The sequence below is a fragment of the Ammospiza nelsoni genome, chromosome 21 (genome assembly GCF_027579445.1).
Source record: "Ammospiza nelsoni isolate bAmmNel1 chromosome 21, bAmmNel1.pri, whole genome shotgun sequence".
In the NCBI taxonomy this organism is placed as follows: domain Eukaryota; kingdom Metazoa; phylum Chordata; class Aves; order Passeriformes; family Passerellidae; genus Ammospiza; species Ammospiza nelsoni.
The window spans coordinates 6,487,321-6,500,222 of NC_080653.1; the positions used below are offsets into that span (position 1 = coordinate 6,487,321).

Sequence of the window (12,902 nt, forward strand, 5' to 3'; positions counted from 1 at the left end):
TCTTCCTTGCTGGTTTTTGGGATTTATCCTTCTTTTTCTTGTTTTGTGCCTTTCGGGTTGCTGGAAAATCATGAGGAGAGTGGAAACTGCAGGAATGGGGGCGCAGGTCAAGAATAGGGGTGCAGATCAGGAATGGGGATGCAGATCAGGAATGGAGCTGCAGATCAGGAGTGGAGATGCAGATCAGGAATTGGGGTGCAAACCAGGAATGGGGGTGTAGATCAGGAATAGGGGTGCAGATCAGGAATTGGGGTGCAGATCAGGAAAGGGGCTGCAGATCAGGAGTCAGAGGAGGCTTTGGGTTTATCTGAGCTCTGAACTCGGGGTTTTCAAAGGCCAGGGTTGCTCAGCCCGAGCAGCCCAGCCCTGATGGCAATCTCAGGCAGAGGAGTTGGGTGTGAAATCAGCGTTGGAGGAGCCGGGGCCGCCCCTGCGGGGGCAGCCAGGATGCCGGGGCCAAAGGACACGGGAAATGAGTCAGCGAGCACCCGGAGATGTGCGGGGAACGGGGAGAGTTCAGCTCGGAACAGCCGAGAGAGGGTGGAATGGCCAGCGACAAGGGGACAGCCACCAAACCTCTGTGCTGTGCCCAGGGACAAGGGGACAGCCACCAAACCCCTGCCCTGTGCCCAGGGACAAGGGGACAGCCACCAAACCCCCTTCTCTGTGCCCGGGGAAAATGGAACAACCACAAAACCCCCATTCTGTGCCCAGGGACAAGGGGACAGCCACAAAACCCATGCCCTGTGCCCAGGGACAGTGGAATAACCCCAAAACCCCTTCCCTGTGCCCAGGGACAACAGGACAGACACCAAACCCCCATCCAGTGCACAGGGACAAGGGGACAACCACAAAACCCCCATTTTGTGCCCAGGAATGAGGGGACAACCCCAAACCCTCCGTCCTGTGCCCAGGGATAAGGGGGCAAATATCAAATCCCTTCCCTGTGCCCAGGGACAATGGAACAATCAAAAAAACCCTTGTGCTGTGCCCAGGGACAAGGGGACAACCCCAGAAACCCCTTCCATGTGCCCAGGGACAAGGGAGCAACCACAAAATCCCTGCCCCATACTCAGGGACAAGGGGATAGCCACAAAATCCCTTCCCTGTGCCCAGGGACAAGGGAGCAACCACAAAACACCTTCCCTCAGAAGACTGGGACAGCAATTGTCATCCCAAATGGGAATTTTTCACCTCTCTGAGGTCCCCACCACTGTTCTGGGCTCAAACCCTTTCCTTTTGGGTCTGCTCTCCCTCTAGGCCAGCAGGATGTGGGGACACGGCTCGAAAATCAAGAGAGGAGCCCAAACCCCCAGAGATTGACACCAAAGCCACACAATGCCATGTTTTTCACTGTGTTTCCACTTCCCACAGGTGGGAACATCACTCCCAACCTTTCCTTGATCCTGAATTAGGTAGGCCAGGGTGACATGGGCTGGTCCAAGCCTGGAGCAGCTTCTTCCAGCAACACCTGTGGCATGCTCAGCATTCCTCCCATAGGACTGACATCTAAAATTGGATTTAGCTGTGATTTTCCTGGTGAAATCTCCCCTGGAAAAGGATGGCAGCACTCATTCCATCTCAATCCCATAGGAGGAAGGAGTCTCAGGGCAGTTGGGTGCCAGGCAATGCCTTGGACAAAAACAAAATACCCCAAAACATCTCCACTTTCTGCTGTCTGGGAGCAGAATCCAGCTGGGCTCTGCAGGGATGTGGGTGGTGTGAAAAATGCATGTATTTTATTATTGGCTTTTCATAAATATTAAAATTAATATTATATGTGTTGTTTTAGAAAGTAATGCTGTATTAATTATCTTAAGCACTGTGTTAAATATAGTTTTAGGTTATAAAAATTGTTAAAATAGAAACGATGCTATGTAGGATGCTTTTTTTAAAGAAAGGATTCCCAGCGAGATATCAACTACAGGACACCTACATCTTTCAGAGAAAGTGAATTTATTGCTCTCTTATCAGAAGAAAGGAACTTCTTCCCACCTCAAAGGCGCTGTTAGGATTCGGAGGAAGTAGTTCACAATGACCAGACAGAATCCTGTATTTGAATGGAATTTTATGAAGTGTATGAATATGCAACAAGCTATTGCTTTTAAGGGTTAATCCTTTGTTAACGTGGGTCCTTTTTCAGGTTCGTGCTCTATTTGTTGTCTCATATTTGTCCTAATTCAAATTGTCGAAATTATTATTACTCTAATTGTATTACTATTTTTATAACCATTTTATTACTATTAAACTTTTAAAATTTTAAAAACAAATGACTGGCGTTTTTAACAAGTGGACAAAGGGGACACCCATTTTCGGGGACATTTTTTTGGTGGCAGAAACCATCTCTGCAGCAGCTGGGGAAGTCCTGCGTGGCTGGGGCCGGACAAGGACTTTTAAAAAAGGAAATAGCACCAACGGGGTGTGAATTCAGTGGTTACCTCAGCGTCAGATGGAAAAGCTGACCTGACCACGCTTGAAAAGGGAGAAGAAGAAACCAAAAAGAGGGAGAAGAAGAAATCAAACAAATCCTTGTTAGAAACAGCCCTGACCTGACAAAGCAGCTCTGATCCCTTTGGCTGCCCCAGCTGCAGCAGCTGCCCCGGGGGCTATTGATCAGCTGAGAGGGAAATAAAGCATCGATAAAGCATCAGGGTGGAAAAGCAGCTCTGCCCCGGGGGTGGCAGCATTCCTGGGCTGTCCCGGGTTGTCCCAGGCTGTCCAGGGCTCTCCCTTTGTGTCCCAGTCTCACACCCAGAGCTAGGAGTGCAAGCACAGAGCCCCCAAGAAACAATATTGTTTTGTTTTTTCTTCAATTTTTTCCTAAGCCTTCTGATATTTATATTTCTGTAACGAACTTTTTTACACACTGTACGTAAACAGCTTATTGTTATGTATTCTTTTATGGAGGAAGAAAAATTTAATAATAATTTTATATAAATTTTAATAATATTAAAATTTGATAATTATTTTAATAAGCTGTTAATTTGTTTAGTGTCATTGGAGAGGTAGCACTGTCATCTCCTAATCTACTGTCACTTTTGGAAATCTGTAAATATTAAAGCTAGAAATTAAACTTTCTTTTTTACTTTAGAGAGCTGGATGTCTGTGTTGTTTTATTTCGTGTCCTATAGCAACAGAAATAGGGGAATAAAGGGAGGAAAAAGATGTTTTTCAGCCCAGTTAATTTGTGGGATCAGAGGACTTTCGGGACCACCCCAGAGCAGAGATTCTGCTCATGTCCCTGCTCTTCTCTGTATCAAACACTGATGAGCTGGGAATGTCATTCCCGGCCTTCTTTGCCTGCTGCATTCGGAATTTTACCTTGGAATAATCAAAAGGGGTTTTCCCAGGCCGATAAACCCTGTCTGTTCCCCTTCCTTTTGTTTTCCAGGGAACATTTTCTACCCTTAGAGGGCCGTGTTTGCCCCAGCTGCAGCAGGAGCTCTGCGGTGCATGGGGGCAGGAAAAGGGATGAGGGAAAAGATGGATCCAGACAGGGAAAAGCGAGCCAAGGGCTGGGCCAGGGCCGAGCCAGAGACGTCCCTGCTCCCCCAGGAGGGATGAATTGGGGATTTGGGGGATGACAAAAGGTGCTCAGCTCTGCCAGACAAACACAAACCCCAATTATCTGCTCCCACCACCCTTGGGGCGTCCCCTGGCACCTCACTGTCATCCCAAAAAAACTGAGGCTGGTTTCTGGGAAGTGGCTTTGGAGAAGAGCGAATTCCCATTCCTATCACAGACATCTTTTATTGAAAATCCTTTCCTTAGGATTTTTCCTCCTGAGAAGCTGGAGGCCTCAGGGACAAAATGTAAACATTGATTATCTGCTGCTGTGGAATGCAACAGGTGCATCTGGGATTGGTCTCATATGGTTGTTTCTAATTAATGGCCAATCACAGTCAGCTTGCTCAGACTCTCTGTCCTGGACAGAAGCCTTTGTTATTCATTCCTTCTTTTTCTATTCTTAGCCAGCCTTCTGATGAAATCCTTTCTTCTATTCTTTTAGTATAGTTTTAATATAATATATATCATAAAATAATAAATCAGCCTTCTGAAACATGGAGTCAGATCCTCATCTCCTCCCTCATCCTAAGACCCCTGTGAACACGGTCACACATTCCCATTCCAGGAGCAGCACCCCAAGGCCAGGACAGAGTCTCAAGCTGCATGAAGGGAAATACAGGTTGGATATTAGGAAGAAGTTAATTACAGAAAGAGTGATAAAGTTCTGGAATGTTCTGCCTAGGGAGGTGGTGGAGTCCCCATACCTGGGTGTGTTTAACAAAGCCTGGATGTGGCACTGGGTGCCAGGGTTTGGCTGAGGTGTTGGGGCTGAGTTTAACTCAATCTCTAAGGTCTCTTCCAGCCTGGAGGATCTGTGATTCTGGGCAGGGCTGTGTCCCCATCACCCCAGGATCCCTCAGCGTTCCCAGCACAATCTCCTCCTCTCCCGCTGCTCCCCTTCCTGCACCAGCTGCAGGCAGCTGGGAAGCGCCCTGGGATCTGCAGGGCTGGGGGGGAGAAGGGGCTTTTCTGACAGCTGCAGCCAGGCCAAATCCACCAGGGATTCCCTCTCTGGCCTCTCTTTCCCAGCCCAGCACGGCCAAGAACATGAGCTGCTGCTTTGGCACCGAGAGCGGGGAAGCGCAGCCACCTGCCCATCCTCCCCCTGGGCCCCAAACACCCCCAAAAATGCAGAGAGGGGTTTGTGTGCCTGATGCAACCAGGCAGAAGCTGTTTCTCTATGATTTGTGGTTTCTCTATGGCTGTTTATTTTGTGGTGGAGGAGTAAAGGAGTTTTTGGCTGGTGGTCCCAAGGGCCATGATACAAAACTGCAGGGCGGGGAGAGGACAGGGACAATGGGAGACCCTGCCTGTCCCTTGACCCATCCAAAGGACATCCCCAAACCCTCTCACCTCCCCTCCACGAGGTTTGGACACAGCCTGCCCAGGGGCTCAGGGTGCAGAGCCAAGCTTTGGGAACAGCCTGTCCGTCAGCCCCAGCGCTGGGGGCTGGAGCTCAGGAAAAATCCCAAGCACATCGGTGCCAGAAGCACGGCCTGGGAGCACATTCTTCCTTTCCCAGGGCTGGGGAGGGGATGAGGGGATGAAGTATCACTTTCCCTCTGTGCTTTGGGACGTGGCAGGGGCCAGGCCCTCCCCCATGGATCCCCCATAAAAGCAGCCGGGGCAGGCTGGCCCCAGCACAGGCGGCTCAGCCACTGCCACAGCCCGGCATGGGGACAGCGTCCAGGGTGCTCTGTGCCCTCCTCATCCTCTGCACGCTGTGCTGGCACAGCCTGGCTCAGAGTGAGCATTGCCCCCAGCCCAGGGGCTGGGGATGGGGACAGAACCCAGGGATGGGGATGGAGACAGAACCCAGGGATGGGGACAGGGATAGAACCCAGGGATGGGGACAGAACCCTGGGATGGGGATAGGGACAGAACCCAGGGATGGGAGGAACAGGGACAGAACCCAGGGTGGGGACAGAACCCTGGGATGGGGATAGGGACAGAACCCAGGGATGGAGAGGGGGACAGAACCCAGGGATGGGGAATTGGGGACAGAATTCTGGGCTGTGGGATGGGGACAGAACTCAGGGACAGGGACAGAACTCAGGGCTGGGAAATGGGGACAGAACCCAGGGATAGGAGGAACAGGGACAGAACCCTGGGATGGGAGGAACAGGGACAGAACCCTGGGATGAGAGGAACAGGGACAGAACCCGGGGACAGAACCCAGGGATGGAGCACAGGGACAGAACCCAGGGCTGTGGGGTCGGGTTTGCTTCATGCACAGAGCACATGGGGATCCCCCCAAAGTGCTGCCACTGCCATGGCAGGAGGGCTGAGGAGGGGCTGGGGGTCTCCAGGCTGAGCCAGGCTTGTGCTGTCCCCCCCAGGAGCCCCAGCCATGCCAGACAAGTGCTGCTTCAACTTCCAGACCAGGAGGATCAAGAGGGACAACGTGGTGGCCTGCTACCCCACCAGCCCCGAGTGCCCGCACCAGGCTGTGATGTGAGTACCCCAAACCCACCCCTGCCTCCTGCCACACCCCTGCCCTGCTCTGCTGGGTCCATCCTGACCCCCTGAGCCCCTCAGGAGCTCAGGGTTGGGGTCCCCCACTGACCCCAGCCCCTCTGCCCCAGCTTCAGGGTGAGGAACGGGAAGGAGATCTGCACGCAGGCCAGCAGGCCATGGGTCAAGAGGTACCAGCAGAGCTTCCAAGTCAGCTCCTTCTCCATCCCCAGCTAGGGGTGTGGCTGGGGACAGCCCTGTGGGGGACACCACGCCGGCAGAGGGGACACTTCTGCACGGAGCAGCTCACAAGGGACATCCTCCCCACCACCATGACCCTCACCACAGGAGGAAGCCTTTTCCAGCCTTTTCCAGCCTTTTCCAGCCTCTTCCAGCCCACCAGGTTGGAGAGTCCAGACCCTCTGTGGTCCATGGAGAGGCTGCAGCAGGCTGGGGGTGAATGGGGAGCAGCTCCTCAGTTGTTTTTTGTCAACTCTGACCAGAATTAAACGCGATTCCCACGTGCAAACATCTGTGTGTGTGAGTCTCTGGGGCCTGGGCAGGTCCTGCTGCCGCCTTTCCTGCCCAGGTGTTGGGACCAGCAAGGAGCCAGGAGCAGCTGGAGCCTCAGCCAGGTCTCTGTGAGGGTGTCCAGGGGGGAATGGGGCCAAACCAAACCCAGGAGGGCTCTGGGGAAGAACCAGAGGGACAACATGGCTCGAGGAGGAGGCCTCCTGTGCTACTCAGCCACCATCCCAATTAACAGCCCAAATTCACTTAGAGGGGGATCTCAGGCAGCCCAAAACGCCAGGAATGCCACCAGAAAATGTGATGGGTGCTGTGACAGTGGCAGAGCCAGCCAGGAATGGGTGATGGATGTGACGGTGTTCACAGGGGTCTGAGGATGAGGGAAGAAGAGATGAGGATTTGACTCCATGTTTCAGAAGGCTTGATTGATTATTTTATGATATATATTATATTAAAACTATACTAAAAGAATAGAAGAAAGGATTCCATCAGAAGGCTAGCGAAGAATAGAAAAAGAAGGAATGATAACAAAGGCTTGTGGCTCGGACTCTCTGTCCAAGGTAGTTCACTGTGAGTGGCCATTAATTAGAAACAACCACATGAGACCAATCACAGATGCACCTGTTGCATTCCACAGCAGCAGATAATCAATGTTTACATTTTGTCCCTGAGGCCTCCAGCTTCTCAGGAGGAAAAATCCTAAGGAAAGGATTTTTCATAAAAGATGTCTGTGACAGATGGAGAAACAAACCTGGCCACCACCCCAGAGCAAGCCGAGGCCCCAGAGCCAATGGCAAGGAGTGGTTTTTGCACAGGAACTCACAAGTGTGAGCATCATCCTGTGCTCTTTGCTGGTGGCCACAACCCAACCCAAAATAGACTCCCAGCCCAGCATCACCAGCCTCTCCCACACCTCTCAGCAGCCTTGGGGTGTCACGGTGGCCAAAGTGGCTGCCAGGAGGAATTTCCCCTCCCCACTCGCCCCTCATGGAGAGATCCAAGCGGTTCTTTCCACGGGGACGGTCCAGAGCTGTCATGGAAAGCCTGGCAGGGGTTGGTATAAATCACCCAGGGCTGCAGGCAGGAGGGCAGGCATCTCCTGGTGGGCTGAGCAGAACCAGAGCTGCTGGTGCTGACAGAACCTCGGGGTGGACATGAGGATCTCCTTGGCCCTGCTCATCCTGCTGCTGGCAGCTGCCTGGACTGGAAGTCACGGGATGTCCTGTAAGTTGCAGCAGGGAGATTTTCCCTTCTGAGACTTTCCTCTGATGGGATTTGGGGCTGGGAAAGGGGAGGAGAGCTCAGCTCCTGATGGGGTTGTGGGGCTGTGGGGCTGTGGGGCATCACCAGCTGCCTGAGCATGGGGCTGGCCTGGATTTGCTCAAAATCCAGGTAAAAATGGAGTAAAAATGGGGTAAAAATGGGGTTGGTTCAGCCCCAGAGTGCCAGCTGGGGAGCTCTAAGAACAGGGTGCTCACACCCTGGGGCAGAGCATCACCCCTGGGGCTGCAAGATGCTGCAGCTGCCTGAGCATGGGGGTGGCCTGGATTTGTTCAAAATCCAGGTTAAAATGGAGTAAAAATGGGGTAAAAATGGAGTAAAAATGGGGTAAAAATGGGGTTAAAATAGGGTAAAAATGGGGTAAAAATGGTGTTGGTTTAGCACCAAAGTCCCAGCTGAGGAACTCTACGGGCAGGGTGCTCACACCCTGGGGCAGAGCATCACCCCTGGGGCTGCAAGATGCTGCAGCTGCCTGAGCATGGGGGTGGCCTGGATTTGTTCAAAATCCAGGTTAAAATGGAGTAAAAATGGGGTAAAAATGGAGTAAAAATGGAGTAAAAATGGGGTTGGTTCAGGCCCAGAGTGCCAGCTGGGGAGCTCTAAGAGCAGGGTGCTCACACCCTGGGGCAGAGCATCACCCCTGAGGCTGCAAGATGCTCCCTTTGTGGGATGAGGGAGCAGGAGCAGAGCCCACAGCCCTCATGCCAGGATGGGGAGAGCACTGAACCCTCCCTCCTGCTCTCAGTCCGCAGCCTCAGAGCCAAGTGCTGCTCCAAGGAAATGTTGTACCACCGGAAAATCCAAGAGTCCAGGATCCTGGGCTACCTGGAAACACCTTCCACCTGCACCCACAGGGCTGTCTTGTGAGTAACCCCAGCTCCCAGCCAGCCTTCCTCCCCTCCAGCCCATCCTCACCTCACTCACCCTCCTTCCCCACCAATCCCCATTGCTGGGCACTCCCCAAAATGAGTCCCTTGTGTGACGGTGGTCACAGGGGATGAGGGGAGGGACGTGGATCTGACTCTATATTTCAGAAGGCTTGATTTATTATTTTATTATATATATTACATGATAACTACACTAAAAGAATAGAAGGAAAGGTTCCATCTCAGAAGGCTAAGCTAAGAATAGAAAGGAATGAGAAACAAAGGTTTGTGGCTCCGACAGAGAGAGAGAGCCAGCTCTGCCGTGAGTGGTCACTAATTCCAAACATCTACACGAGACCAATCACAGATCCACCTGTTGCATTCCACAGCAGCAGAAAACCACTGTTTACACTTTGTCCCTGAGGCCTCTCAGCTTCTCAGAAGGGAAAAAAAACTTAAGAAAGTGTTTTCATAAAAACATGTCTGTGACACCCTTGCACAAGGTGCTGCGGGTGGGACTGTCCTTACCTGGCTCTTCACACTCACCTCCCTCCCTGCTTGACCCAAACAGCCCCAAATGGCCCCATTTGTGCTGCCAGCAGGCCAAGAGTCAGCCCTGGCAGGGAAAAGGGGGACAGGATGCTGCAGGAACCCCCAGACTGACTCCCAGGATATTCTTTTTCCTCCCCTCAAGTGTGAAGCTGCTGAAAGGGATGGTCTGTGTGGACCCAGACAAGAAATGGTTCCAGGAGTACCTGAGGAAGCAAAAGAATCCAAACAGCACCTCCACATGAAGCTGCCTTCCCCAAACCTCTATTTAATTGTACCTCATAGTTCTCTGTGTGTGTGTTTTTGTGTCATTAATTTACAGAGCTGGCTCTGTCCCCTTCCCCTGCACTCAATAAACCTTCTTGTAAATAAACCTGCAGGGCGTGAGATGTCAATGCTGGGCAGAAAATGGATCATATCCAGGGTCAACCTTGCCAGGAATAGTCCAGGAAACCCAAAGGGTCCAGCTCCCCTAGCCTTGCCCAGCTGTGGGGTTTAAGGATGCCCATGGGATGGGGATAAATGGGAGAAAAATTCCCTTTGGGTTGTTTGAGGGTGTTTAGGGATTGGCTCAGTCCCTGGGGAGCAGCACTGGAGACAGCCCCAGCTGGGTGTCACTGCCCTCCCCAGCTTGTCAGCCAAACAGGGCACCCGTCCCAGCCATGGGCAGGCAGTTTCTGCAGAAAAACACTGCATTGTTCACTTTCCTGTTCGTTTGTGATTCACTTGAGTCATCTTTTTGATGAGCTAGGACATGCCTCACTCTTAAAGACACCTTTACACACATTGCCAGATTTGTTGCCATTTATCTGCCCCCATTTAGGGCATTTTTTGTATAAATCAGTCACCAATTTTTACAAATCAATGTCCAATTTTGTACAATCAATGACCATTTTACAATTAATCTGCCACAATGCCCACAGGACTACATCACCTGGAATTGGACTGGAATTAGAAGGAATAGGACTAGGACTGTGTAACTGCAATTCTCAATTTTTGCAGCAAAAATGAGAGTTAACCAGACTTTTCAGTCTTTGGTGTTGGGAATCCCAGGATCCAGCAGAATATGTGGGATATGTGAAGGACAGGGCAGGAATTGGTTCTCTAAACCATAGAAGCATTAAAGAAAAGACCTTTAAGGTCAAGTCCAAGCACTAACCCAGCACCAAACCACATCCCCAGGGGTGACACATCTTTGGAACACCCCCATGGGTGGGGATCCCACCCACCCAAATGCCACATTCACCCCGAGAAGGTGACTCAGAGCTGGAGCCCACACAGAGGTGCCAGATGATGAAGAACTGAACCCCTTGGAGATGAAAGATTGCCAAGGGTGGGGCTGAGGGCACCAGCTCAGTGTCCCTGTGCCTCTGGTGCTGCTGGGTGGCAGCAGGGTGGCAGGCATGGTGCCTCAGGTTTAGCTTTTATATTCTTTATATTTTTCAGATTCTGTGCTGCTTTAGTGTGTATTTCTGAAATTCATATCATGGGATGGTGAGCTCTGTGCCCAGAGCAGGGAGACAAAACAATTCCTTCTGTAGCTGGGGACCAAGCACAAATGATCCAAATCTCAGGCCCAAGAGCATAAATAATGCTCTTAAATAGTGGTGAATATAATGTAATGTAATATATAATATAATATAATATAATATAATATAATATAATATAATATAATATAATATAATATAATATAATATAATATAATATAATATAATATAATATAATATAATATAATATAACACTATATTATATTATATTATATTATATTATATTATATTATATTATATTATATTATATTATATTATATTATATTATACTATATTATATTATACTATATTATATTATACTATATTATATTATATTATATTATACTATACTAAAACTATACTAAAAAATAGCGAAAGGATCCAGACAGAAGGCTAAAAGATAATAATGAAAAACTCGTGACTCTTCCAGAGTCCTGACACAGCTGGCTGTGATTGGTCATTAAGTAAAAACAATTCACATGAAACCAATGAAACAATGACCAGCTGGATAAACAATCTCCAGCCACATTCCAAAGCAGCAAAACACAGGAGAAGCAAATGAGAAGCAAAATTTCCTTTTTTCTCTGAGGCTTCCCCGGAGAAGAATCCTGGGCGAGGGGATTTTTCAGAAAATGTGAATGTGACAGGGGTCTTACCACAGGATCCTCAGGGAGGGAAGGAGCATTTGGAAATGTGAGCTACAAATCCACCAGCAGGGCCTGCTGTAGGAGCTGTGCTTTGAAAGCAGAGCTATTCCCAGAAAAGCCCACAGAGCAGGGTCAGGGCCAGCTCATGCGGCCGCCCCGTGCTCTCCCCGGAACCCCGAGCCACAGGAGCCCTTTGCAGCATTTTTATCAATGAGTGTCACTTCCAGGGGGATGTTGCATAAGCCCTGTGGCTTCCTCTGCCCTTGCACGGGATCAGGGTGCTGGCTGCGACTTTCATTTCTTCCTGCTGTGGGTTCCTGCCTTGGGGAAGGCAGAGGTTGCTTTGATCCCTTTGGTGCTCCCCAGAGCATCCCTCTCCCTCAGGGCCTGAGCTGGACTTCGTCATCCTTGTGGATCCCTTCCAGCTCAATAATATTCTGTGATTCTCTCTTATCCCTTATTTCCGGGATAAGAGCCCTAAGGGGAAGGTTCCTCACCCTGGGACAGAGCAAATTTGGGGTCCGCTCTGGCCCCACACTGTCCCTGCTGATCCCCCTGTCCTGCCCTCAGTCAGGGATGGTCCCTCTGCCCAGCCCCAGGGGGTGAGGGGGTCTCAGACTTAATTCTCTCCTTTTCTTTGGGATACTCATGCAAGGCAGTGCCAAAATCATCAGATTTTGTGAGACCAGTGCCACATTTGCTCTCCCACCCAATGTGAGCTTGTCTGGTGATGAGATGGCCACAGCCTGGCTCAGGAGCAATTTATGGGAATCTTTGTAGCCCTTTTGTTTTGGCTGCACCTTCCTCAACTGCCTCTTCCTTCCTTATTTATTCCTTATTTATTATTTGTTCTCTTTATTATTTTCCTCTTCCTTCCTTATTTATTCCTCATTTATTATTCCTTATTTAATATTTGTTCTTTCTTCTCTCCTGTGTGCACAAAATTCTGGTGGTACTGAGAACTCAACCATAACCAGACAACCCAAAAAAGAAGTGGCATCTTTGGCTCTTTACTCGCCCCATTAACTAATGGGCTTTTTCTTTCTTTAATTTTTCAAATTTGCATTTGTAAAGCTGAAGTTTCTCTTTCCCTGTGTTTCCTCCCCTCCAGATTCTTGTTCCTCTGTTGTCACCTGCTCACAGAGATCTTCCACAGCAGGAGAAATAAAACCACAACTCATTGCTTTACTCTCCCTTTACATCAGTTCCTGATATCTAATTCCTTAAACAGAATTAAACACCAACTGCCTGCTCATGCTGCGCTGCACTTTTGTGCAATTCTCTGTAATATCCTCGATTCCAGTCACAATGGAAAGTATTTCATCAGTGTCCAGTAAGAAGTCCCATCCGGCCCTCAGCTGAATGGAGAACTGAAAGTTTGGCCAGTCACTTCTTCAGCAAAGAGGAAATTTTTTTTTTTTTTGCTTTTTCCATCAGAAATAAACTATTAATTGTGAGATTTTCTGTGGTTCCTGCCGGATGAG

General features: G+C 49.9%; 2 protein-coding genes across 2 annotated transcripts; both read left to right on the plus strand.

Moving 5' to 3' along the window:
• Positions 1–5,218: 5,218 nt before the first annotated feature.
• Positions 5,219–6,550, plus strand: LOC132082733 (C-C motif chemokine 4-like). The gene is made up of 3 exons (XM_059487134.1): positions 5,219–5,313; positions 5,907–6,021; positions 6,153–6,550. The coding sequence occupies exons 1-3, from the start codon at positions 5,241–5,243 to the stop codon at positions 6,256–6,258; spliced, it is 294 nt and encodes a 97-aa protein (XP_059343117.1). The 5' UTR covers positions 5,219–5,240; the 3' UTR covers positions 6,259–6,550.
• Positions 6,551–7,655: 1,105 nt separating this feature from the next.
• Positions 7,656–9,603, plus strand: LOC132082461 (eotaxin-like). The gene is made up of 3 exons (XM_059486722.1): positions 7,656–7,773; positions 8,576–8,693; positions 9,391–9,603. Exons 1-3 carry the CDS (start codon positions 7,704–7,706, stop codon positions 9,488–9,490), a joined length of 288 nt encoding a protein of 95 aa, XP_059342705.1. The 5' UTR covers positions 7,656–7,703; the 3' UTR covers positions 9,491–9,603.
• Positions 9,604–12,902: the final 3,299 nt, after the last annotated feature.

Coding starts and splice junctions, on each gene's coding strand:
- LOC132082733 (XM_059487134.1), top strand. CDS start 5,241: ATGGGGACAGCGTCCAGGGTGCTCTGTGCCCTCCTCATCCTCTGCACG. Junction 5,314..5,906: donor CTGGCACAGCCTGGCTCAGA/GTGAGCATTGCC, acceptor TGTCCCCCCCAG/GAGCCCCAGCCATGCCAGAC. Junction 6,022..6,152: donor TGCCCGCACCAGGCTGTGAT/GTGAGTACCCCA, acceptor CCTCTGCCCCAG/CTTCAGGGTGAGGAACGGGA.
- LOC132082461 (XM_059486722.1), top strand. CDS start 7,704: ATGAGGATCTCCTTGGCCCTGCTCATCCTGCTGCTGGCAGCTGCCTGG. Junction 7,774..8,575: donor TGGAAGTCACGGGATGTCCT/GTAAGTTGCAGC, acceptor TCCTGCTCTCAG/TCCGCAGCCTCAGAGCCAAG. Junction 8,694..9,390: donor TGCACCCACAGGGCTGTCTT/GTGAGTAACCCC, acceptor CCTCCCCTCAAG/TGTGAAGCTGCTGAAAGGGA.